The 27,547-nt window shown below is 47.7% G+C and overlaps 1 protein-coding gene, 1 long non-coding RNA gene and 1 pseudogene across 2 annotated transcripts; all 3 read left to right on the top strand.

Moving 5' to 3' along the window:
- Window positions 1-700: 700 nt before the first annotated feature.
- Window positions 701-6,631, top strand: LOC127327577 (uncharacterized; annotated as a pseudogene).
- Window positions 6,632-7,990: 1,359 nt separating this feature from the next.
- Window positions 7,991-9,963, top strand: LOC127327576 (disease resistance protein RGA2). Its single transcript, XM_051354352.2, has one exon. The coding sequence runs from the start codon at window positions 8,310-8,312 to the stop codon at window positions 9,783-9,785; it is 1,476 nt and encodes a 491-aa protein (XP_051210312.1). The 5' UTR covers window positions 7,991-8,309; the 3' UTR covers window positions 9,786-9,963.
- A 15,520-nt stretch (window positions 9,964-25,483) lies between these two features.
- Window positions 25,484-26,771, top strand: LOC139835423 (uncharacterized). Its single transcript, XR_011751192.1, has 2 exons — window positions 25,484-26,102; window positions 26,631-26,771. It is a non-coding gene; the product is annotated as an uncharacterized lncRNA (long non-coding RNA).
- The last annotated feature ends 776 nt before the right edge of the window (window positions 26,772-27,547 follow it).

Genomic DNA, 27,547 nt, shown 5'->3' with positions numbered 1-27,547 from the left:
AATGATGTCTTGCTATTTCGTTCGATATTATCATATTATAGTAAATTATGATATTTTGATTATTCTAAATTTTTATATTGAATTATGAAAACTATATGCATTGAGAAATAAAATTTGTTGATCCGTGGCAACGTATGAACCATTTGTACTAGTAGAAGGAAAAGCGCAATGACCAATCTATACCTAATAATAAAAGCAAAAGAACTTCTTGTTGGTCCGTTTTTTGTTGCCCTGAAGTTGGCAAAAATTACAGGCCACTACCACCGTCAAGTCAAGAAAACGATTCGTTTTGTTATGTTGGGTCGCAGTCTGCCCTCCTCGCTTGTTCCGCGAAAACAACCCCCGCTTCCTACGATCGACAACCCGACTCGACAGCTTTGCAGTCCCGAGACGGAATTGGCCAGGACCGTGTCTGAAGCCACAAGTCCTCCGAAGGAAGATTGGACACCTCCGAAAAGAACCGGTGCGGCACATGTGACTTCGTCCCCCTCCGGCCAACCTCGCGCGAGCTCCCGGCCGGCATCCGTGTCAAGGAATTTCGAATCCCTGCAGCGAGACCCCATATATCGACGGGAGGTCGTGCTGTTCGAGAGGAGCTGGGCCAGGTGCTCGGATCTGCCGGCTTCGACTCCGCTTTCAGTCGTCCACCGTCACTCACGCCGCTAATTTCCTGAGCCACCTACCCCATCCTCACCTGCGACATCGTCTGGGGCGCCCGACTCGGTGACGCAGCGAGTGACGACAACTCTGAACAAGAACCAAAGCTCATCCGCTCCACATCCCCAATATCCCCTTCTGGCGATGTCCCCTGGTCGGACTCCGCGAGCAGCTGCGACGTCCCTTGCCTGAACAGGCAGCCACCAACGCCGCGGCTTTTGTCTTTCTCGCGGCGGGCTGCACCGCTGCAGTTCTCAGCACATGAGCTTCCCCCTCAAACGCGTGCTCATCGCACCGCTTCCTGGCATCTCTGTACGTCCGCGCCTAGCGCTGCTGCAAAGGGCCATCCCAACTCGAAATCGCTGCTGCAAATCGTAGCAGCCGGATGCCATAGTACTGCTGCCTGCTGGCCGAACCCATTATACACAACCTCACATATTGACGCACATACAGCTTAATTCGTAATTTGTAGTTCTAGCTTTCTTTCATAATTTGTATATATACTCTTGCCGTAAACCTGGTGTGCTTAAACTGCTGCATGTTCTTCCTGTACTTAGACTAATTTGGTATCTACTAATGTTGGCTAGCACTTAAGTACTTCCTTCGATCAAATTTTTTGGCCCAATTTTATGTAGATACGCATGTATATACAAATAAATTAAACACATCTACATACATTTATATCTAGATAAAGCAGAGCTAATTAGTTTGGATTGGAGAGAGTAGAATTATACGTGGACAATTATTTTGGATAGTAGTGACCTTTTTTGACGAAAAGTTTATTGCTCTATTTCCGGTGCAACGCACGGGTTTTGTCCTAGTTAAATATTGAAAGGAAAAACCAGTAACTCGTTCGGCTGCTCACGGCCGCTCCCGACCCCAAAGCCGGCCACCCTAGCGGGCGATGGCGGCGCCGCCACTACCCGCCGAACCTCCGGACATCGTTCTGGTCCCAAACCCTAGAGGGTAGGCCAAGGAGGACAGCGCCCTCTCCCACATCAAGCCGCCGCCGCCCTTGGTGCCGGCTCCTCTCCTCGTCGCTCCCAAACACAGCCGGCGACGCAGACCCGGGGCCTACGCACTTTGCTCGTTGTGCTGGATCGGCCGGCAATGCCGACCGCGCCCGGCGAGGAGGGTAGGACCGGGGGCCAATGTTGGCTCGGGTATGGCCGCGAATTTTGCCCCCATCTCCGGATTTTTGGAGTATTTGTGTGCACGCGCGCGGCCTCCGGTATGACTGCCAATTTCGCTTCTCCCCCGAGTTTCGTGTGATGCGGTTCTTATGGTTAATGTTTTGATTGGAAAGGATCCTAAAGAGCTGCAGAAACGGAGGACTGTGATCAGTAGTATGCAAGTTCCTGCATAAAGCGACAATTCACTGATATCGGTGAGCTCTCTATCATTCTCACTCTGCCCACGCGGGAGGACGGAATATAGGGAGCAGGAGTGGATTTTTTTGCAGTTTTCATTCTCTGTCAGTTTTCCTTATCTGTCAATTGATGCTCTTTGGCTAGCTGTTAGTTGCCCGTCATGATATATCGGCAAAATGTTCAGGTTTTGTGATGTAGTATAAGCAATTTCCAGTGGCTGGTCAGCAGACCAAGCATTTGTGAGGGGTAAATTAGCATATTCTCTCTCTCTTTTTTTACCATGATAACAACCGTAGCTAATCCATTCTACTAGGTGGCCACCTATATATACTACTTATCTTAGCTTCAATGCATGCGCCAGCATACTAGGTGGCCACCTATGTATAGTACTCCTACTTCAATGCATGCGCCAGCAATGTGATGTGCTTGTTTCCACAATCGTTCTTGGTTAGCCCAGCGTTAGATTTTGTTTCTAGCTCTTGTTATGTAGACTGTAGATTTCCCTTCACGTAATTTGAGTTTGTGTGCTGCGGTTTTCAAGATTAATGTTTTGATTCGAAGGGATCCTAATGAGCTGCAGAAGCGGTGGACGGGGATCGGGAGTACGCCAAGTTCCTACACATGCCCAAACGACAGTTCACTGATTTCAGTGAGCTCTCTATCATTCTCACTCTGCCCCCGCGGGAGGACGGGAGATGGGGAGCAGGAGTGGATGTTTTTGCATTTTTTTCTTATCTGTCAATTGATGCTCTTTGGCTAGCTGCTAGTGGCCTGTCATAGTATATTGGCAAAATGTTCACGTTTTGTGGTGGAATATAAGCAATTTCCGATGACTGGGTAGCAGACCAAGCATTTGTGAGGGGTAACTAAGCAGATTCTCTTTGGTTTGGTTTCTTAGCATGATAAGAACCGTAGCTAATCCATTCTACTAGGCGGCCACCTAGAAACGTAGCTAATCCATTCTACTAGGTGGTCACCTAGAACTGTTGGTAATCCATTCTACTAGGAGGCCACCTATATATACTACTTATCTTAGCTTAAATGCTAGCAGTGTAAGGTGATTGTTTCCATAGTTGTGCTTGGTTAGCTCATCCTTATATATTGTTTCTAGCTGTTGGTATGTATAGTAGGAAATGGAATCAAGAATGTTGTTTGGTCAGCTATCCCTGTAAGTTGAGCACAGCCAAAACAGACCGTCCATGACAATATTGTATTTTCTTAGGACTCTAAATGAATGTTGATGCATAATTGCTATAGCCAGCAAACTCTCTGCAGGCAGGTCTCAGCTTACAAGTTACAACTGCCCATATGCCAGTCCCATCTGTAGATACAAGACTCAAAGCAACCTCTTGTCTTAGGTCTTTAGTGGAAGTGGAAGCATCAATCTGCCTTAGCTGCTGTATGCTGGTATGTACTCACTATATCTTCGTTGTTCTCTCTCTAGCATGCTGACGCAACATCGTGATTAACCAATCTAGATATACTTTAATTACATATATACCAGATGCATTGCATAAGTCATATCAGTGTAGCAAATTAATCTTAATTGCGGTGCATACAGGAGCTAGCAAAATGGCTCCAACATGGATGGAACTCACCGTGACATGGTTAAGTGTTTATGTGTACCGGGGAGTGCCGCTTCTCAGCTTATCCATGCATCTTATCCTTGCCATCTTCTCCGAGAGCCGCCGGCGTGAAGACCGTAGTTGGAAGAGACTGTTAGTGTGGGTGGCATACCAGCTGACTGACTGGGGCCCGGCATATGTTATCAGTAACCTGTACCTGGAAACCAAACCGCCCGAGAAGATGATTATCGCCTTCTGGGTGCCGTTCCTCCTGCTGCACCATGCTCGCCCGGACAACATCAGCGCCTACACCATAGAGGACAGTGTGCTCTGGATACGCCTGATCGTGTCAGTTCTTCCCAAGTCTGGCGGATCCATCATTATTGTGTACAGGTTCATTCTCACCGACTGTGCTGCTGACTGGTCGTTGCGCTGGGCGTCTGGCATCATGTTATTCCTGGGCATTTTGAAGTATCTAGAGAGTGCAGCGGCATTATGGCTATGCAACTTGGGCCACATTCGTGAATGGTTACCCAAGAAGCATATAAATCTGTCAAACCAAAAAGATGATGAAGGCACTGTCATAGAAACAGATGATGAAGCCCTGCTGGTTGCTCACAAGCTTTTCGAGATATGTAAGGGTGCCTTCTGTGATTACACAGTGGACACGGATCGTAAGGTAGTTAGAGATGTGTTCTCTGGTAAATGGGAGAGTATGTGCACGGTAGTGGAGATGGAACTCTCCCTCATGTATGACTTCCTCTACACCAAGGCAGCTGTGGTCTACACCTGGTGGGGCTATGCCATCCGTCTGGCCTCGCCGCCCCTCACTGCGACTGCGCTCCTGCTGTTTGGCCTACACTGCAAAGATGGCATGAAGGGAGTAGATAAAGTTATCAGTTACATATTGCTGTTGACAACCTTCCTACTCGATGTGAGATGGCTGTTCAGAGCACTAGCATCAGCCTGGACACAATCATTCCTCAAAGCAATGCCACACAATTGGTTGAAGCATGCATTTCTGTGTCGGGAAAGATGGAAGAAGCTCCGTGTCTTTGTCATGTCTCTCTGTCTTTCCCGGCTCTCCTTGTGCTTGTGGACATGCGCATATCGCAAGGAACCCAAAAGCTACAGGAGGTGGTCGGGCACCTTCGGGCAGCACAATTTGTTGGACCAGTGCACTGGTGGACAGCACGTCTTTCACAACATATTCAGATGGGGGAGGAAATCTGAATGGGAAGACCACTCGAGCGGCCTTGAGATTCCAGACTATGTCAAGAAGCTGGTGTTCAATAATATATGCGTAAAGTTATTCACTGGTCCTGCGCGGCCGACGAAACCTGGGCAGCAAGGACACAATATCATGGATTTGCCTCCAAGTCCACCGAGCCAGGGGAAGCCCCCCATTGTCCTCACAAATGGGCCTGCAGTGGTGACGGACACTGTCATGGATCAGCCTCTAGGGACTCCGGACTCCAGGGAGCAGGTCTGCCATGGTATGGACAATAAGCCTTGTCTCTGGCCACCCTGCTCCAGGGAGCAGATCTGCAATTGTGTGGACAATGAGCCTCCTCCATGGCCACCCTGCCCTGGGTCACGGATCTGCAATGGTGTGGACAATGAGACTTCTCCATGGCCGCCTTGCCCCACGGAGCAGATGTGCCATGGTTTGGACAGTGAGTCTCCACCATGGTCACCCTACCCCGGGCCTGGGGAGCGAATCTGTATTGGTATCAACAATGAGCTTCCTATGTGGTCGCCCTATCCTGGGGACCAAATCTGCATTGGGATCAACAATGAGCCTCCTATGTCGCCTCCCTGTCCCAGGCAGGTCTGTGCATGTATGAGAAATGTGCCATTTGATCAAAGCAAATAGAATGTGCCTGCAATGCCACACCTCCTCCCTGATGAGCAAGCTGCAATGGGCTCTGAACCCTGCGAGCAACATATTGATCACTGGAGGTATGATCAATCCTCGCCCCAACCCTATGAGCGAGGTGATCTCTGGAGGAGTGTCCATACCAGTTCCATGTATGACCCAGCCATGCCATACTCCACCAAGCAAGCTGCTAACACCAAATATGCAGGTCAGTCAGATGAGGACACAAGGTTCCCTCCAGAGATTCAAGAGGCCATCCTCATCTGGCACATTGCCACAGACATTTTCCTCTCATGCAGCCCCATTATCACAGGACCAGCGTCCAAAGAAGACGCAGAGGCGATCCAGCGGATGTCAAATTACATGATGTTCCTCGTTGCCTTGCGCCCCAACATGCTACCAGGGCTCAAGCTCCGCAGCCTGTATGAGAAAACCTGCTGTGCTCTGGAGGAGATATGGAATGTGGCTACTGTGGGATATAAACCCGTCAGTTACACAACAACAGTGAAAAAGGAGATTGCCATGTGGATGCTGAAAAACAGGGATAACCTCACTGACCCAAATTCAGCTATCTGGGAAGGAACTCAAATGATAAGCGGCACAAGTATTACTACTGTCTGGGAAGGAACCCAACTTGCCTGGGTGCTGCTGCTATGCCTAGTGCCGGATGGAGAGGAGTGGAGGAGCAAAACCACCGAACAAGTCACCGAAAGACTCTCATACTGGATTCCAGGTCTGTACAATCCTCCTGCTGGGAGTATGGCAGGCATGTTGGAGTTCATCCTGGATGCGTGGGTACGTTTGCTCATCTATACATCCATCCGGTGCAACAGAGAGTCACACGCCAAGCAGCTCAGCCGTGGCGGCGAGCTCACAACCCTCGTATGGATCATCACAGAACACGCAGAGAACGCTGTCGTCAAGAAGCATCTCCCGTTACTTTTTCCTCCTAAGAAAGAAAAAAAGGAGTGATGTATTTCTTCTCACTATATTATGTAGTCTCTCTTTCAGTATCGTTGGGCTCATGTATGTCTCTGCATTGGTGTTCTACGCATGTATCTGTCCTTTGGAATTTGTACCCATGTATCTCTGGATTGGTAGTTGTACTCATATATTGCTGGTTTGGAATTTGTACTCATGTATCTCCAGTTTAGTCGTCATTTCCTTGTACCATTGATCTGCATCAGTTCGTATTACTCCGTATCAAGTGAACGTTGCACTAGAAGTAAAGATTTGATGTTGGTCTGTTGGATGTTGCTTCATGGCACTGTTCCGGGTGCTCCAGAGTTAAGGAGGATATGGACCTGCTGGGCTTGGAATGGATTTTGTCGAAAGAGCTACTGTTACTGATAATAGGGGCGGGCTCGGTTGTCTTGGGGTCTGTGCTGATGCAGAATTATGAGCAAGCACCGCTGTGCTGTTTGCTGGTCTTGGTCATCTGGAACTGATTGCGTGCACTCTGTGGTACGCCTTGCTCTGGCTTGGCAATTGGACTGGCACAGGATTGTTGTTAACAACATTTGCTTGGAGTTCATCCAGGTGATTAATGATAGTGGGGAGAAGTTTTTGGAGTATTGTCCTAGTGGACTGTAAATTCAGTGGCTTCTCAGACCATTGTATGGGGTGAAGAACCGCCGGATTTCAGGCTTTTGCTTCAGGTGGTGTTGGGGGGGTGGGGGGTGTGTGCACCGGAGCACACCTCGTGATTTCATTGTTGAGTTAGAAAATGGAGTAATTTTGCGCGACTGGCTCCCCGGCTCATCTGCTTTCGCGCAACGTATGTTGCTGACACGGTCTCCCTCCCCGGCTCCCACTGACCGCTTCCTCATCAACCTCTTGTACTAGCGCAACCAAGAACGCTCGCCTGACACAGTTTTGGCTAGTAGCTACGGTACCACAACTGAAAATCCAAGCGACAATTTTGGCTATTAAGATGAAGCAACAGCTGAAACACCGTGTTTGTGTTTGAGCAAACACACCACTGCGTGATTGTGCAGGCGCTGAAAAGAACGGAAGAGTTCTCGCTGTTGATCCCGACAGAAGAAACATGCAGCTATCAAGTTTCCACCATGCTGAATTCAAAATCAAAAGCAAATAATTTTCTTCTGTCATAACAGTGCCGTCTTTGTTGGAACTTATGCACAGTTGCTTTCAGATTTAACTTTCCACAGACCACTTAAAGTTATCGAGTCAGCAATTGCCAACCACTTCGAGCTCAGAGCACCATCTAGCTCATCAGAAGCTTTGGAGGAGTTCATGCTTGTTAACAGTGTCTTGTACTAGTCTATTAGCAGACAGTCTTTTTTCCGACAAAGACTCACAACAGTCCTCGGGAATTCAGGCAACCTATATGCGCTGATACAGTGATCAGCACCATAAGTCAGAATCAACACGGATGTCTGAGCAAACACAACCACTGCATTTTGAAGAACAAAAGAAACACGTGATCTGGTTGGCTGTTGATTCCAACGGTGGGGTACATGCAGCATAAAGTTTCCACAATGTTGACCTCTAAATGAAAAACAAATACTTCCTACAGCTTAAATTAATTGACGCATCTCAGGAGTACATTCTACTGGACGGACTATATGGCTGCGGCAATTAATTTGGGCTACAGATCGTACTTTTCTTCAGGCACAACAATATGTCACATTCGTTGGCTGGGTCAACAAAGACGACTAGGAGAATCTCCATTTTCTGAAACACATGGCATAATTGTCTTCTTAAGCTTTCAGCTAACAGTTCAATGTCACCTAATCAGCAACTGCCTAACTCCTTCAAGCTGAGAGCACCACCTTGGTAGTGAGAAGCCTGGAGGGGTTCTTCTTCCAGGTGACGATGGAGGCCCTTATCTCTGCAGTTGTTGGTGATATTGTCAGCAGAGCCATATCCATCATGTTCGGGAAGTGCCGCGAGCAGACAACCACTGAGGACCTGCAGAGGTTGCACCAACTGCTTATGAGAATAGCTGTAGTCGTTGAGGAGACTGAAGGGCGGTGCGTTACAAACCGAGGGATGATCCATCAGATTAGCAACATGAAAGAGCAAATGTTCAGAGGGTACTTCCTTCTCGACGCCTTCAGGTGCAGTGGGAAGAAAATGGAGGACAAGGAGGTGAGTTTTGCTAAATCCAAATTTAATCCGGCTAAGCGCTTCCGCCTCCTTTCTAGCAACAGTCAAATTGAGAGCATGATAATTGGTAGAGACAGAAGTAAGGAGTTAAAGCAGGTTATTCTTGTCCTGGAGAACGTGGTTGCTGATATGAAGGAGTTCGCTATATTTCTGATGAGCTACCCTCGCATATATCGACAACCTTATGGGGCATACTTATTTGTTGACAAGTGCATGTTCGGCCGCCAAATGGAGAGGGAGCTAGCCATCAGCTTCTTGCTGCACGCTGAGCCTCCAGGGAATGAAAAATTTGGTGTCCTTCCAATTGTTGGTCCTCCACTTATTGGGAAGAGTACTCTTGTGGAACATGTATGCTACGATGACCGTGTGCGCAATCACTTCTCCTTGATCTTGCTCTACATCGAAAACGACCTCAAAGATGAAGCAGTGACAACATTTAGAGATAATTGTGTGATCAAGCATCAAAATGTTGCCTTGGATGGAGAAAGGTCGTTGCTCATCATTGAGCTCTTAGGGGACGTGGATAGAGTTGCATGGAAAAGGCTGCTGCAGTTTGCTGAAAGATGCATGACACATGGGAGCAAAATCATAATTACTAGCCGATCAGAGAAGACAGTCAGTTTTGGAACAACAGAAGCCCTCAGGCTAAATTATTTGTCTACAGAAGCTTACTGGTATTTCTTCAGGATGCTCGTGTTCGGCAGCACAGATCCAGAGGAGCACCCAAAGTTAACGTCCATAGCCATGGAGATAGCCTGTGAAATGTGTGGATCTTTCATATTTGCATATGTTGTTGCCACCTTACTGAGAGCAAATCTCAGTGCTCGCTTCTGGTGCAGAGTTCTCAGACACCTTACGGAACACAGGAAGAAGAATCTCTTCTTGTTAGGTGAATATCCTCTTGTGGATGGTCGGCCTCGGTATGTTTGGAGCATGGCCAAAACTCCGCAAGGTTCTGAGGATATTAAGTTCTTTATATGTGGTGACTACCAAAAAAGGCCTGATTCTCACGGCGAGGTTCCGAAGATAACAGGGGTGGATCTGCTGTCAGGGACCTGGAGCGCTATGCCACAGGGGAAATTTGAGGTCTTGTCATGGAAGTCTCGCATACCACCATACTACATCTACACAGCTAATTGCCAGTTTGTCCAGCAGGAGAGTGGTCTCACCCTCACAGCATAGAGTATGGTGACATTGCTTAAAGTTACTGCTGGTTCTCTTCTTGTCTACTGGTCATGGCTCGACAGATCAGTAGGTAGGCAAGACTTGCTATCTTGCTCAATGTTAGTGCTTGATTTAAGTTGCTGTGTTTCTTCCTTTCTTGACCAAGTTGTTGGGTATTTGGAACCCAGTAGCAAAATCCCCGTGTAAGGCTCAATTGCTGATTGTTGTAAGAGCATCTCCAGCAGACGCGCTATAAGTTGGCGCGGTATACGATGCTGCGGCCGCGCTGTAAATCGTTGCCGCGCGCCGGAGCGATTTCTCCCCCGCCGGGTGCGCCATTTTGCAGCGCGCGTTGGCGCGGTAAAATAGCACCTCCGCCGGACGCGCCATTTTGCAGCGCGCGGGCGCGGCGCAAACAACAAACACACACAAGTATGCATCCAACAAGATCAAACAATATATAAAAATTCACAAATAAATTGTACCATCCAAATACAATACATTGTTCACAACAATACTTCACACCAAATACAACACGTCCAACATACAACAATACAACATGGTTTTCAACAATACAACACATAGTTTTCAAACAAATACAACAAATATGCAACTATTGTTGTCCATTCCAATTTCATCATTCTTCCATGAGATCTTTTTGAAGCTCATCATGTGTGTCGTTGCACCGAATGGTATGGTATGAGGCAATGAATCGGGCAATCCTATGTGCGGACCTCCTCACTTGCACGGGAACCCCCATCAAGTCGTAGTGGGTATGATCCACATCTTTTCCGCGATCATCCTATATAATCATGTTGTGCATGATTACACACGCGGTCATGATATACCAAAGGCATTCTTGGTCCCAAAATCTAGCCGGTCCTCTAACAATGGCAAATTGGGCTTGCAAAATCCCAAATGCTCTCTCTACATCTTTCCTAGCCGCCGCTTGTGCATTGTGGAATTGGGTTTGCTTCTTACCTCTTGGTTGAATAATTGGCTTCACAAATGTTTGCCACCTTGGATATATGCCGTCGGCGAGGAAGTAGCCATAGTTGTACTTGTAGCCATTTGCTTCAAACTCCACCAATGGATCTTCCCGGATTGCAAGTCTTGTCATTAGTGGTGACCGTTGAAGAACATTGATGTCATTGCAAGATCCGGGCATTCCAAAGAAAGCATGCCATATCCAAGTCTCTTGGTCGGCTACCGCTTCAAGTACTATGGTGGCATCCTTCTTGTAGCCTTTGAATTGTCCATGCCATGCCGATAGACAATTCTTCCAACTCCAATGCATACAATCAATGGAACCAAACATACCGGGAAACCCCCGGTTGGCGTTAATCTCCAAAAGCCTTGCCGTGTCTTGAGCAGTGGGGGCTCTCAAGTATGTGGAGCTAAAAGTATAGAGATGGTAAACCTAGAGGGGGGGGGGGGGTGAATAGGTTTCTACAAATTTTAATTCTTTCTTTGCAATATTAGGCTTTGCGGAATATAAAGATGAGCCTAATGCAAACTAGGTGAAGCAACCTATATGAGGATACAACTAACTCGAGCACGAAGGCTCTCACAGGCAGTTAAATCACAAGTAAGGAGTTCGGTTAGAGATAACCGATAGCACGCGGAGACGAGGATGTATTCCCGTGTTCCCTTGCTTTGCAACAAGGTACGTCACGTTTGGAGGAGTGGAGGTCCCACGAAGGATTCCCCGCGCCACGAAGGCTCACCCTATTCTCCGGAGCCTATCCCACGAAGGAATAGCTCACTCACTTGTGGTAGACTTTGAGGTAGCCTCCAAACCTTCACAATTTTGCCCGGAGCAAATCCACAGCCTGGATGCTTCCGGACTCCTCTTGCCCACCTAGGGTTTCCAAGGAACCCTAGGAAGCAAGCTTCTCAATGAATACAAGGGGGAATGAGATTTGGCTTGGTAGAACGGTAGATCGGGTCCTCCTCTAATGATTCCCTGGAGGGATTTGAGTTTGGGTGGAGGAGGAGGGAGATCTGAGGCTTTTGGTGTTTCTAGCAATGGAGTAAGAGAGAGAGAGCTCAAGAACAGCTTGTAGTATGTTGCCTAACTGTTCAGAGGTAGGAGAAGGCCTATTTATAGTGTTCTTCGAAAAATGGCCGTTGGTCAACTTGCCACATCAGATTTTCTTCGAGGAATCCGGTTGACCGGGTTTGGCGCCGGGCCGGCCGGCGCACAGTCCGGTCAGACCGGGCACTCGACCGGGCCGGCCGGTTTCAACCGGAGCAGCGACCGGAACTTGACCGGAGGGGCTTCTGGGCATACTGGAATGCGCCCGGATGGCACAAGCGCGAAATCCGGTTGGCGCCGGGGCAGCCGGTCGGTAGCCCGGTCCAACCGGGCTGGTGACCGGATGGGCCGGTCCTAACCGGGCTGGAGACCGGGCGGCGACCGGAGGGCTTGCCCCCTTTACTGGATCCTGCCCGGATGGCACAAGCGCCGGAGCCGGTCCTGACCGGGCTGGCCGGTGCCAGGGCCAGTCCGACCGGGCCAGTGACCGGCCAGACACAGGAAAATCCTGTTGATTCTTTCGTCGAATTGGGGGGGTCTCCATTGCCTTCTTCTTCCATTGATACACCTTTATACCTCTTTGGCTAATACCTGAGAATCATCTTGTAGCCATGTATTAGTCCAAATACACTAGCACGGTGTCATTGTCACCACAATAATGGATAAGGGTAAAATACCCTTACAATCTCCCCCTTTTTGGTATACGATGACAAACTGAGCTAGAGTCACAAATAGATATTATGATAAGCTCTAAACCTTGATTCCATATAAGATATTACGAAAGCTCCCCCATAATGTGTGCACTTGGAGAATTTGCGTTTGAATGCAAAGTGCACCATTTGAAAAATATGAGAAGCTCCCCCAATATCTTTAGGAAACAAGCATGGTATGGAGATGTGCATATCAAGATATATAAGCATAGAACACATAATCATCCTAACATAGAGTAGCACACATAATAGTCGTCCATACACATCCATACACGAATTATTGGAAATAGCAAATGGTTCTTGAAATACTCAAAGTAAACAAGCACAAGCCATATAAAATCCAAATAAAGCAACTCCCATGGCTTGTGGCAATCAAAGAAACACCCCGTGAATCCTAGACTCTACTCTCTTCTCCCCCTTTGGCATCGGAACACCAAAAAGGCGAAGAAAAAGAGGAGAGATGCTAGCGCACCCATCAGAAGATCTCATGCCCAACGGAGTATGAGCTCTCGCCATCATCACGCGTATCAGTAGCACCTTCATCTTCTTCATCATCATCATCAGTAGGGACAGGAGCAGGCTGAGGAGGAGGACCGCCAAAGCCGTACCATGTAGGATCAAAGTTCTGGAACATCTGATCAGTGAGGGGAGGCATCTCCCAGTTAGGTGCATGAACAGGCTCCAACTCAGGGCCAGGAGAAGGAAAAGTGATATTCCGAGTGGCCATGTACTCATTCTGGCGCCTTCTCGTCTCTTGGGTCATAGCAAGGCTTTGATGTGCAACATCATTAGTATTCTTGCACATCTGCCACATGGAGGAGAAGAACCTAGAGATACCATGCTGCGGGCGCCGAGTGAAGTTGGAGCTAGTAGGATCATGGCGCTCCTTGGACCGGCGCTCAGGAGGTGTCATGTCGGGGACATCCGGTCTATCACCTTGGACAGGAACCTTGAATGCTTCCATCTTGACCCGTTCACCATGCGTATTGAGAGGAGCAGGCACAACCTTGTTGATGAGAAGTTGGATGTATTGAGCATAGTTCGGGGTCATCCTGTCGCGAACACATCTCCTCAGCTCAGAGTAGATGAGATCACATCCATCAATGCGTCGCCGGTACTCAGGGTTGCAGTAGTACATCAAGTTCAAGTGATATCCTCGGCATTCACTTGTATCGCCTGACTTGCTGATGAGAGACTCTCTGAATAACTTGGCAAGCAGGAGATAGGAGTAGAACATGCCAGATATGGTGGGAGGACGAGCGGTGGGCTCCCGAGGATAGCAGAAAGCAATGTCTCCTTTGTTGAACTTCTGCTGAGAGTAAAGCTTGAAACCGTGAGCGCGACCTCCACCAAACCCAAGGGCTTCACACAAGTCAAGATAGTTGCAGGAGTACTTCTCTTTGCCTGTCATCCATGTCATGGTACGGGCTGGATCATCATGGAAGTACACAGTGCAGTGGAATTGCCTTACCAAGAGTGGGCAATAGCATCCATCAGAAGGCGTCAGACATACAAGCTCATACAACCCCATGTTCTTCAAAGTCTCAACCACAAACCGATGTGTGGTGGCTGCATGCATCTCAATAACATCCTTGACAGCCTTGGGCATAACAATGCAGCCATTCTTCATGTGCTCTCGGGAGTCATAGTACTCATGCCACATCCTCTGCTGACTCTGGGTCCAGAAGAACTTGTCGCCCCCGGTGTAAGTGGGAGCCTCAAAGCGATAGTGATTGGTTTCTCGAAGCCTTTTCCATGCACCAATATGGACATCGCCAACATTGAAGTCTGGCAATTCCTCATCATCTCCTTGTACAGCGTGCTTATCTTTCCTTTTCTGGGCAGTGTGCTTGGTGCGGCCTCCAGCTGAGCTGCCACCAGTAGTCTGAGGAGCACGACCAGTAGAGCGCCGTGGTGGAACCCCTGAGTGCCTCCCTCGCTTGGCAACAGTGCCACGGTCCTCATCACTCCATTCATCACCTGTGAATCAGCAAAATAGAGCGAGGATAGCAAAGAGGTAAGTGTACATGTCATCAATGAGGGAGAAACCAGAAAGCATAGCATATATCCAAGTGTATTGATGAGATTGTGCGAAAAACTGGGCAGACCGGCGCACAGGCCGGTCCGACCGGACTGCAGACCGGGCGAGCCGGTCGAAAATCCGGTTGACTGGGCCGCGCGCCGGACCGGCCGGTTGAATGGCCGGTTGACCGGGCTATGAACCGGGTGGTGATGATTTGTGATGTTTGCCCAGATTTTCTACCACAAATTCATGCAAAAACTCGAAAAACTTGAGTACATGCTATAGCAATAGAGTGGAGTATGTGCTTTGTGTTGAGAGACACTCTAAAGGCATGAGGACTTGCAAACCCTAACCCTAACCCTAAGATTTCCTCAAATTTTGGCAAGAACTTGCACTGTGTGAGGAGGACTAGAGATTAGGGAGGAAAGGAGAGTACATTACCCGAAGACATTGTCCTCCTTGATCAAGGGAGCAAGAAGAACACGAGGTAGGGCTTGAAAACCAAGAACTCCAAAAATTCCCAAACTAGTTGGAGAGGGACCAAATCCTTCGGTGGAGATGTTCCAAGGGGCCCGATCTATGGTGTGGTGGAGTTTGGGGAGGTTCTTGTGGTGGGAAGTGCCTAGATCATGGTGGAGGTGCTGAGGGCGCCAGCCATGGAGGTGTGGGAGTTGGGGAAGAATGAGGAAGATGACCCCAAGGGGTATCCCCCTCAAACACATATCAGGCCGCGCGGCCGGTCGGGCGCCCGGTCGACCGGGCTGAGCCGGCTGGCCCGGCGCAAAGGCCGGTCCAACCGGGCCGAGAGACCGGCCAGGCATTTTTTGCCCAGCTTTGTCTAGTTTGCCTCTTTTTGCCCCTATTCTTTGTGTAAATGTGTATGAATGCTCAGATGATGACATGTACATATAGATAGATAGACGATGATGAGATGAGCATAGACATGGGGTTGGAAAACACAAAGTTCTCTAGGCATACCCATTGGAGTGAAAATGCAAACAAGATACAAATAGCTACAATGGGCATGATTCGAAGTATATCAAGAATCATAAGAGCATTTTGAAATAGTTTTTGCAATAAGATCATTTGGCCTTATATAGTCAAATCAAGTTGTAATGAAGGCTCAATGAGGGGCGGGGGATTACTCCCCCTATGTGAAAGCGCAAATGTCATGAGACCTCGAAGAGACATGCTTGGGTCCATATAATGATATTGGGTCTATTTATGTTGCACACATAGGTATGCATCATACCAAGACATGGTAAGATGACTATCCCCATATGTGCTATGCCTCTAAGCTAGATAGCAAGATAAATGCAAGAATATAGTGCAAGAAGTTAATCAATCCAAGTTTTTAGGATCAAGAATACCAAGTTCTCCTCTCAAGTTAACAAAGTGGGCTTCATCCAAAGGCTTAGTGAAAATATCCGCCAATTGGTAGGTTGTTCCCACATGAGTGAGATCAATATCCTTATTGGTAACATGATCACGTAGGAAGTGATGGCGAATGTCAATATGTTTGGTGCGACAATGTTGAACCGGGTTGTTGGCGATCTTTATTGCACTTTCATTGTCACAAAGAAGAGGCACCGTACCAAGAGACACACCATAGTCTTTCAAGGTTTGCTTCATCCATAACAATTGAGTGCAACAAGATGCCGCGGATATGTATTCGGCTTCGGCGGTGGATAGGGCGGTGGAGTTTTGTTTCTTGGATGACCAACTCACCAATGACCGGCCAATAAATTGGCAAGCCCCGGAGGTAGACTTCCGATCAACCTTATCACCGGCCCAATCGGAATCCGAATAGCCAATGAGTTCAAAGGTTGACCCCTTTGGATACCATAGCCCGAGAGTAGGAGTGAGAACAAGGTATCTTAGTATCCGTTTGACCGCCACTAAATGGCTCTCCTTGGGAGCGGATTGAAAACGAGCACACATCCCTACACTTAGCATGATATCCGGCCTAGAGGCACAAAGGTAGAGCAAGGATCCTATCATGGAGCGGTATACCTTTATGTCCACATCCTTCTCACCGTCACATGAACCAAGTTGCCCCTTTACGGGCATGGGTGTCTTCATTGGACTCGCATTGGTCATGTTGAATTTCTTGAGCATGTCCTTCACATACTTTTCTTGAGAGATGAAGGTGCCTTTTGCAAGTTGCCTCACTTGGAAGCCTAGAAAGAACTTCAACTCTCCCATCATGGACATCTCAAATTTCCTAGTCATCAATAGCTCAAAAGCTTTGTTATGATTGGGGTTAGTTCCACCAAAGATAATATCATCAACATATATTTGACATATAAAGAGGCCACCCCCTTTAACCCGCTTGGTGAAAAGGGTGGAATCGACCGTACCCATGCAAAACCCATCATGTAGTAAGAAATCCCTAAGGAACTCATACCAAGCACGTGGAGCTTGCTTGAGACCGTAGAGTGCCTTATGGAGTAAATACACGTGGTTGGGTCGGCATGGGTCTTCGAAACCCGGGGGTTGAGCCACATATGCGGTTTCTTTTAGGGGACCATTCAAAAATGCACTTTTCACATCCATTTGATATAATTTGAAATTGTGGAAAGATGCAAATGCAAGCAAAAGACGAATAGCTTCAAGACGGGCTACCGGCGCAAAGGTATCCTCAAAATCCATACCTTCTATTTGGGCAAACCCTTGCGCCACTAACCTTGCTTTGTTTCGTATAACAATGCCATTCTCATCTTGCTTGTTCTTGAATACCCATTTGGTCCCAATGACATTGATGCGATGATCCTTGGGTCTCTCAACTAGAGACCATACTTCATTACGAGTGAAACACTCCAATTCTTCTTGCATGGCAATTACCCAATCCGGATCGACCAAGGCTTCATGTACCTTAAGTGGTTCAAAACTAGACACAAAAGCATGATGTTGACAATAAGTGATAAGTAATGCATGGTGTCTACGAGTTACCACTCCTCTTGAGATGCTACCAAGGACTTGATCCACTTTCATGTCACTTGCCCTTGTAGCGGCCTTGATCTTCTGAACGGTTCCTTCATGATCAATGAATTCATCTCTTGCTAATACTTGATCATGAGGGACCACTTGAGCTTGATCATGAGTTGAGGATGTTTCGTGATCGTCATCATGATCTTGCTCCATGGAATGAGGATCTTCTTCTTGTTCTTCGGATTGAGACTCATCTTGAGTAGAGGATGGTTCTTGAGTTGCACTTGATGGTTCGTCTTGAGTTGAGCTAGGCTCCACTTGTGGCGTGCTTGAAACATCTACTCCATCATCTTGATCATCATTATGAACCTCCATGGGCCGGATGTGTCCAATGCCCATATGCTTGATGGCACTAGATGGATCATCATCATTACCTGCAACACATGGAACAACTTGCTCCACTTGGGAGCCATTATCCTCCAAGAACACCACGTCACAAGATACTTCAATGGTCCCGGAGGACCGGTTGTAGTATCCATAGGCGTGAGAGTTCTCCGCATATCCAACAAATATACCCTCTATGGTTCTAGTTTCAAATTTACCGAGCTTTCCTTTGTTGTTCTTAACAAGGCATTTGCATCCAAAGACACGAATATACATGACATTAGGCTTGTTACCGGTAAGGAGCTCGTATGGGGTTTTGTTGTGGAGGGGACGGAGGAAGAGCCGGTTGGAGTAGTGGACGGCCGTAGAGATGGCTTCTCCCCAAAAGTTGTGGGGTGAGTTGAATTCACTCAACATGGTTCTTGCCATCTCAATGATAGTCCGGTTCTTCCTTTCAACAACACCGTTTTGTTGAGGAGTGTATGGCGCCGAAAACTCATGCTTGATGCCCTCATCATCAACAAACTCTTGCATAGTGTAGTTCTTGAACTCGGTGCCATTGTCGGTCCTAATTGCCTTGATCTCGGATTCATACATACGTTGAGCTTTCTTGGCGAAGGTGATGAACTCTCTATGGGTCTCGTCCTTAGACTTAAGGAGAAAGACCCAAGAGTATCTTGAGTAATCATCAACAATGACAAGTCCATACTTGCTCCCACCAAGAGTATCATAATGTGATGGCCCAAAGAGGTCCAAATGAAGGAGCTCCAAAGGCCTAGATGTGGTAACGATACTCTTGATGGGATGCTTCTTCTTGAGTTGCTTTCCGGCTACACATGCACTACAAACACGATCTTTCTCAAAAGAAACGCCGGTTAGTCCCACAATATGCTCACCCTTTAGGAGTTGTTTAAGATTCCTCATGTTAACATGACCAAGGCGGCGATGCCACAACCATCCTTCGTCATGCTTGGCCGCCATTAGACATGTGGAGAAGGAGGGGCTCTCTTTCGAGAGGTCAACCACGTAAAGGTTGTTCTCCACATATCCAACAAGGACCAATTTGAGATTGTCACTCCTAAAGACTTGCACATAATATTTAGTGGAATATGAATTGTAACCGGCATCGGCAAGATGATATATAGAAAGTAAGTTATAGCCAAGGTGTTCAACAAGCATAACCGTCTCAAGGCACAAGTCCTTAGAGATTGCTACCTTGCCATACCCAAGTACCTTTCCCTTTGAGTTGTCACCAAAGGTAATGCTTGACTTCTTGTTGATATCTTCAATGAATTGATCAAGCACACCTTTTCCTCCGGTCATATGATTGGTGCATCCACTATCAAACACCCATTTTGGACCACCGGAGGAATACCCCTACAAAATCAAGTAGAGGATTTAGGAACCCATCGATTAATGGGTTCCTTTGCAATGGCAACAATATCTTTTGGTACCCAAATTGAGTACTCTCTATAAGCATAGTCATTAGGAGGGCCAACATAGTTAGCATAGACATCACCATAATAATCAACAAATAATGCATAGTGATCGTTTGGCCCCGTGCGGTCACCACTAGTGGCTTTGCCCTTTGAGGCTTTGCCATTGTTAGTGACCTTCTTGTTCTTATCTTGAGCGGGTTTCTCCTTCTTGTAGTTGTTCTTCTTGTGGGACTTGGGGACATATCCAAGTCCATACTTTTGATTGTTTGACCTTTGCTTACTCAAGAGGTCATCCAATCCCATCTTGTTCTTGGCGGTGGTGAACTTTGCAAGTTCCTTTGTTAGCCTAACATTTTCCTCAAGAATAGATGCTTGCTCGCAAGAAGATTCATTAGGATGATAGTCAAGACCATATTTGGTCACCAAGGACTCAAGATATGCATTGGTCTCAACATGCAAAGAAAGTTCCTCTTGTAAACGAATATGTTCCTCAATAAGTTTAGCATGCTCACTAGTAAAGGAAATGGAGGAACAAGCAAGCTTTTCAACATCCATGGGATCCTTCATTGATCCAAGAGCCCTTTTGTAGGATTCTTGAAGTAGATCATGGTTCTCTCCAAGTTTCTTGAGCTCATCCTTGACAAGCTTGTTAGCTCTTTCAAGGTGGTCAAGATCCCTAGTGAGAGAAGCATGAGCAACTTCAAGTTCCTCCTTTGAGGCATTGAGCTCTTGGGTCAATAATTGAGCCCCATCAATAGTTTCTAGGTCCTTAACTTTATCAAGTTCATAAGTTTCAATTTGTTGCTTAAGGCCTTGAGATATGCACCTTTCAGTTTTTAGCTCTTGTCTTAGGAGATTGAATCTCCGTTCCTTCTCATTCAATTGATATTCTAATTCCTCAATGGACTCATCCTTTTCTTTGAGTGAGTCCATCAAGAAATCAAACTTGACAAGAGCTTCACCACGAAGGGTGCATCTAACATCATAGAGTTCCTTAAGCATAATTAATTCTTCTTGATCTTCGTTTTCATCATCAAGAACACTAGATAGGGAAGGTGGAGGTTCCATTACCTTGGTTTCCCTTGCCATAAGACAAGAGCCAATGATTGTAGAGGAGGGAGAGTCATCGGAGTCATCATCTTGAGTTGTTCTTGCCATGAAGGAAGAGCCAACATCATTCTCCGTGGAGTAATCTTTGGAGTAGTCATATGTGAAGAGTGACCCGGGCTTAGAATAAGCTAAACCGGCCACTCCGGCCTCCTTCTCCTCATCTTCCTCTTCTTCATCGGACAAGTACTCGGCCCCAACAAAAGCTCTTCCCTTGTTCTTCTTGTACCGATCGTTGATTGGGTTCGGCTTCAATCTTGGCTTGACCCCTTTGATGAACTTTGGCTTTTTTACCCTTTTCTCATAAGGGCACTCATTTGCAAAGTGGTTATCTTCATCACAATTGTAGCAAGTTCTCTTCTTCTTCTTGTCATTGAGGAACATTGGGAACTTTGCCTTGTACTTCTTGGCAAAGAAAGCAAAGTCGGTAGTGATGTCACTAGTTGAAGTCATCTCTTCATCTTCTTCAATTTCATAGTCTTCTTTGCTTCCATGGTCGGCTCTAGCTTTGAGAGCAAGGTTGTGTGACGCTTCATGGTTGTGTGAGGCTTCATCAACACGGTTCATTGCCTTGAGCCTCTTTCCGGCTTTGGCCATGCTTTCATTGGCGGCCACATAGGAGACTAGATCATCGGAGTTGAGATCGGCACTCTTGGTCATGATTTGCAAGTTGAGTGCAAGGTTGGTGTCTTCTTGTTTGACGGCAATCATAGCAATGACCTTGGATTTTATGAAGGCTTCGTTCATCTCGAAGACGTCATTGTACTTCTCAGCACCAAGTCCCTTGACCCTTACTTTCAGAGCACCAAGCCTAGCATAGGCATCGGATACGGATTCTCCATCTCGAATCATGAACTGGTGGGCCTCTTGCTTTGCGGTCTCATAAAGAGATGATTGGATCAAATCGGTTCCCTCTTGGAGTACTACGATCCGATCCCACAACTCTTTAGCGGAGACAATGTCATCGACTTGATCAAGAAGCTTGCGGTTGATGCCACTTCTAATCTTGTCACGTGCGGATGCATTGAGTTGACGGTTGTAGAACTCGGTGGAGGTCAACCGAGTAGGATCTTGTGGCTCCCGATGTCCATGAACAATGAGCTCCCATAGCTCCACACTGCAGCTGCGAATATGAGATTCCATAGCAGATTTCCAATGTGGAAAGTGAGTTCCATCGTAATGGGGAACGGTCCCACTATGGTTTATATGAGGCATGGGTGAAGTGTTTCTGGGATAGTCATGGTTAACATCATGGTAGGTATCCTTAGAGGCCGAAGCCCCACTAGGAGTTCCACCCGCAGTTAGGTTCTTAAGCATGGCAGTCATTTCTGTCATTTGGTTTTGTAGCTCATCCTCCTTTTTCTTCTTCTCGGCATCATATGCCAAGAATCTAGATTTCATCTCTTTAACCGAAAGGTTAGAGTCGTCATCTAGACCCTCGAAGAGTTTATCCATCTCACTCTTAAGGCGGTGAAGCCCTTAATAAGAGTCCAGGCTCTGATACCAATTGAAAGTATAGAGATGGTAAACCTAGAGGGGGGGGGGTGAATAGGTTTCTACAAATTTTAATTCTTTCTTTGCAATATTAGGCTTTGCGGAATATAAAGATGAGCCTAATACAAACTAGGTGAAGCAACCTATTTGAGGATACAACTAACTCGAGCACGAAGGCTCTCACAGGCAGTTAAATCACAAGTAAGGAGTTCGGTTAGAGATAACCGATAGCACGCAGAGACGAGGATGTATTCCCGTGTTCCCTTGCTTTGCAACAAGGTACGTCACGTTTGGAGGAGTGGAGGTCCCACGAAAGATTCCCCGCGCCACGAAGGCTCACCCTATTCTCCGGAGCCTATCCCACGAAGGAATAGCTCACTCACTTGTGGTAGACTTTGAGGTAGCCTCCAAACCTTCACAATCTTGCCCGGAGCAAATCCACAGCCCGGATGCTTCCGGACTCCTCTTGCCCACCTAGGGTTTCCAAGGAACCCTAGGAAGCAAGCTTCTCAATGAATACAAGGGGGAATGAGATTTGGCTTGGTAGAACGGTAGATCGGGTCCTCCTCTAATGATTCCCCGGAGGGATTTGAGTTTGGGTGGAGGAGGAGGGAGATCTAAGGCTTTTGGTGTTTCTAGCAATGGAGTAAGAGAGAGAGAGCTCAAGAACAGCTTGTAGTATGTTGCCTAACTGTTCAGAGGTAGGAGAAGGCCTATTTATAGTGTTCTTCGAAAAATGGCCGTTGGTCAACTTGCCACATCAGATTTTCTTCGAGGAATCCGGTTGACCGGGTTTGGCGCCGGGCCGGCCGGCGCACAGTCCGGTCAGACCGGGCACTCGACCGGGCCGGCCGGTTTCAACCGGAGCAGCGACCGGAACTTGACCGGAGGGGCTTCTGGGCATAATGGAATGCGCCCGGATGGCACAAGCGCGAAATCCGGTTGGCGCCGGGGCAGCCGGTCGGTAGCCCGGTCCAACCGGGCTGGTGACCGGATGGGCCGGTCCTAACCGGGCTGGAGACCGGGCGGCGACCGGAGGGCTTGCCCCCTTTACTGGATCCTGCCCGGATGGCACAAGCGCCGGAGCCGGTCCTGACCGGGCTGGCCGGTGCCGTGGCGGTCCAGCCGGGCCGATGACCGACGGACACAGGAAAATCCTGTTGATTCTTTCGTCGAATTGTGGGGGTCTCCATTGCCTTCTTCTTCCATTGATACACCTTTATACCTCTTTGGCTAATACCTGAGAATCATCTTGTAGCCATGTATTAGTCCAAATACACTAGCACGGTGTCATTGTCACCAAAATAATGGATAAGGGTAAAATACCCTTACAGGAGCCAAAGACATTGACAATTGCAACGACAAAGCGCTTCACACACAAGATAGAAGTGCTCTCTCCCATGGCCAAATGATCATCAATAAGATCCGCCGGTATACCATATGCCAACATACGCAAGGCGGCGGTCACCTTTTGATATGTGCTATGACCAAGTTCTCCGGCGGCATTCCTCCTTTGCTCAAAGAAGCGATCATATTTGGTGACCTCCATTGCAATGTGCTTCAACAAGTTGAGACTCATCCGTAAACGCCGCCGAAAATAGCTTTCGGGGAAAATCGGATTCTCATTGAAATACGACCGCATCAACTTCTCATGCCCTTCAATCCTTTCTCTCCACAACTTCTGTCTACCGAACACCGATCCACCAAATTTTGGCCTCTTAACGGCGCGGTATGCTAATAGTATCGATATGTTCTCCTCTTCTTCTTGGTCGAACTCGTCATCCGATGAATCATATGATGAACTCTACAAACATATGTATGAAATTACTTCACTATGAACTATTGTAGCTAATTGGCGAGTAATAGAGGCCGGCGGAGGTTCATACCTTGCGAGCAAATGGGCGAGCACCATGGGCGCGCCATGTTGCTAGCAAGCTCGAGGACGACGAGGACGACATGTCGACGCCTGCGCGGAGGAGAACGCGACGGCGGCGCGAAGGGGGCCGCGGAAAAGGAGTGCCGACTACAACTCGTCGCTGGCGGCGGCGCGAGCGACACAGTGCGGCGGAGCGTCCGCCGCTGCCAGGAGGAGGTGCGGGCGACGCGGATCTACGACGCGGCGGCGCGCAGAAGCGGGGGCGGCGGCGGTAGGTGGGGAAATGAGGGCGCGGGCGCGGGTGGGGGGAAATTTCCAGCCGTTTGCTTTTTCGCGCTTGGACGAGCGTTGTCGCGCGCTGTAGCCGACGCGCCAGATATGCCGCTCCGGTTTGTGCAAAACGCCGCGCGCCCTAAAAAATTTACAGCGCCGCGCCGTTTACCGCGCCTGCTGGAGCGCCTCATTCCCTCCCGCGCGCGCTATATCGGACGTTTTTATGCCGCGCGGCCTATATAGCGTGTTTGTTGGAGATGCTCTAAGTACACTATTCATCTCAATAAACAAATACTGCGTATCTAGCTAATATTTCTACAGACTATTTTGACTCTTGGGACAGAGCTGATATATCTTCCTATTATCTAGCATAATTTTTAACCACTTGAGAAGCATGTTTCCTTTACATGAACGACGATACCGCTCAGTTAGAGTTACGTTGGGCTGAACAAGTACCTTGGGCGTCCTCAAGGTTGGCGCCGATCTCAGAAACAGCTGGTGCAACCTCTGCAGATCTTCTCGCACAGTTTGGCGCTTCTCAGCCGTGATGCTGGTTAAGTGTCTTGTATCCCATCCCAGCAAAACAAAAGTGTGCTGTAGCAGACAACTGCACTCGTGACAGTCTGGGGAGTTCAGGGCACCTCCATGCGCTGATACGGCCAGTACCTGAAAATTGACACGGAATTTTGAGCTAACAAACATGAAACAAGAATCGAAAGAACACAGCGTGTAAACATAACTGCTAGATCGTCGGAAGCTTCTTCCCACCGAGCTGGTTGGATTGTCGTGTTTTGGAAGGTTCTACCGGTAAAATTTATTGTGCGATCAATGCCTGAAGATTGCTGGATTGGGCGTTTTCGGTCGGGCGCACCCATGATTTTAATCTGACCGTTTGGTTTTAGAGGAAGCGCTTCGAAGCTCTGCTAGCTGTTAATATCATGGAGCTCGTTTTCTTTCCATGGTGCTGGAGGAGAAGGTCATGAAAGCTAAGATCGGTGAAAGAGCAGTGGTGGTCGGATCGTGGTGGTGAGATGGAATTGGCTTGGATATTCGTGATTTCAGACAACGTCTTGTATGTGGGGGCGATTGCACAGGAGAAGTTTGGAGTTCTATCTTTCAGGGTGAAAATCCAAGGTCTGGCTTTAATTGGTTGTGTCTGGCAATATTCTTGTTGAAGACATTGTTTTGAGAGGGAGGACTTTTTTCAGGGTGAAAACCTAAGATCTATAATCGGGCGATGACAGTGTTTGTGCACTGTTTCCTTCCTGGAGCCGTCGCTTATGGAGAAGCTGATCTTTTGGTGTTGTCTTGGTGGTGTCAGTGTTGTTGTTTCAAATTTATCGATCTCTGTAGCGAGACTTTTCTTTTCTGTAATTCGTCTCTCTTTTTTGGCTTCCTTTATGCCATTAGGCTGTTGTAGTATGCTCTTTATCGAAAAAAAAAAAGATAGTATGAAAAATCCGTTTGGTTTCCTAAATCCCACGGTTGCCTCCCCTCCCGCCTCCAGATCCCGCACGGCGCCGCCCCCCTCCCTCCGTCCAAATCGTGTCGACGAGGAGGAGCTCCTGATCCGGTCGCCGTCAGCCTTCGCGCTCGTGCGAGCTCCAGGCCATGGCCGTGGGCCGCGGACTCCCGGGAGGCGTGCTTGGTTGGCGCTTCGCCGGCTTTTCCCCGACGAGGTGTGGATCCGCACCGCAGTACGTCCGCACGGATCCTTTCCTCTCGAAGCGGCGCCTACCGCATCTTCACCGACGTGGTCCTGCGTGGTGAGAAGAATCGACGCCTCGAGCATTCCGACACTAGCTAGACGGCTGATGTGCAAGCCTGTCACAAGTAGTACAACATGCACAGACACTGTTTGCTCTGTGATTTGGCAACCGCCAGCGCGCGTCTAACCACTCTTATCCATTCCCCGTATACCAAGCATCTCTACGCCCCTGTGAGCACGGTTATCCACCCGGCCGACGGCGGCAGCGGCATCGGCATTCAGAGCTGATTAAGCAGCGTGGCCGAGGTTCTTCGCGGAGCAGAGGCAGCAGAGCAAGGTAGCAGCTGCGCTGGTGAGCTTTTAAACTTATGTGAAGCAAGAAATGCTGTGATTTTGGTTTCATCAATATGCACTAGTACAACACTGGAAAAGCGAGCGCTCTTGTAATCCTGAACAATGCCGTTGATTTTGGTTTCGTATGGTGCATGGTCTCAACAATAAAAGAACCTCATGAGATTTTTTTTTCTACGAGGGTTACCACATGAAAATTTACAAGTACACGCATGCTCAATACTGCATATTTATCCACCTAGTAATTCCCATTTCCTTTCTAATTTAATATCGACAAGCTAACAAATGATAAGTTGGTATGGCGGCTGCATCCATCACGTAATTTTGCATGCGATTACTCACCTTTATCAGCATTTTAAATTTGTTTGTTCTTTGGCTATTAGTTTGAAACTTGAAAGTAGACAACTTTGTTGGCTAGCTCCAATGAAAATCGGAATAGCATGTATGCTGACTTGACAATGTATTACTATGCGATAAGTTGCTTCGTACATAGTTACTCTACTAAGCAGTGTCATACTCTGGAGTGCAGGTGATCACTTTCTTTAGAGTTGGGAGGAATCACACCGCCACTTTGCGATAGCCTAGCTCAATACTATGCAATCAGAAGATTGTGCTTTTACCTTGTTTAGTTGTCGTGACTGATTTTACCTATATACGTACAGTTGTTGCATTGCAGGATCAATCACTAGTGGAAACATGGCCTTTTGCACCGGTTTTTAAAGGCCATATGCACCGGATGGCCATCCGGTGCAAACCATCCGGTGCAAAAGGCCCCCCCCTTTTGCACCGGTTCGCTTACGAACCGGTGCTAAAGGGGTCTCCACGTGGCCGGCTGTGGGGCGCTCGGCGGGGGAGCTTTTGCACCAGTTAGTAATACGAACCGGTGCAAAAGGGTTGGGCCGCGGCAGCATTTTAGTGCCCTTCCCTGCCGCGGCAGACTCTGCCGCGGCAGGGAATTGCACTAAAACGCTGCCGCGGCAGAGACTCTGCCCCATTCGAAATACGGTATAATATATATATATAGGAAACCATTATATTACATATATCGATCAAAGTGACACACGTTCATGCATATATATATATATACATATATATATATATATGTCTACATCAAATTTGATATTGGATGTCGGCCACATAGTGTTCTCCGTCTGGAGCTATGACTTGCTCAAGTAAGAATCCCGCCAGCTCTTCTTGAATTGCTCGTACACGCTCGGTTGCTAGAAGACCGTTCCGCAACCGTTGGATCTAATAATTTAAAGAAGGTACGGTGGTCAATATATATATGTGTGTATGTGAATGAAACAGAAGGTGATAAAATAAAGCCATGAATGTTGTTTACTTACATCAAGTTGTTCCAAAATGTCCCTCTTATGGTGGGTATTCTGGCGGATGAACTCGCAAACGTAGAACCCGCATAAATTATTCCCGTCCTCCTGCCTCAAG

This window comes from Lolium perenne, chromosome 1 (assembly GCF_019359855.2).
Source record: "Lolium perenne isolate Kyuss_39 chromosome 1, Kyuss_2.0, whole genome shotgun sequence".
Taxonomy (NCBI): domain Eukaryota; kingdom Viridiplantae; phylum Streptophyta; class Magnoliopsida; order Poales; family Poaceae; genus Lolium; species Lolium perenne.
This window is presented reverse-complemented; position numbering and strand designations above follow the sequence as displayed.

Excerpts from the sequence above, each read along its gene's own strand:
- LOC127327576 (XM_051354352.2), top strand. The coding sequence starts at position 8,310 with ATGGAGGCCCTTATCTCTGCAGTTGTTGGTGATATTGTCAGCAGAGCC.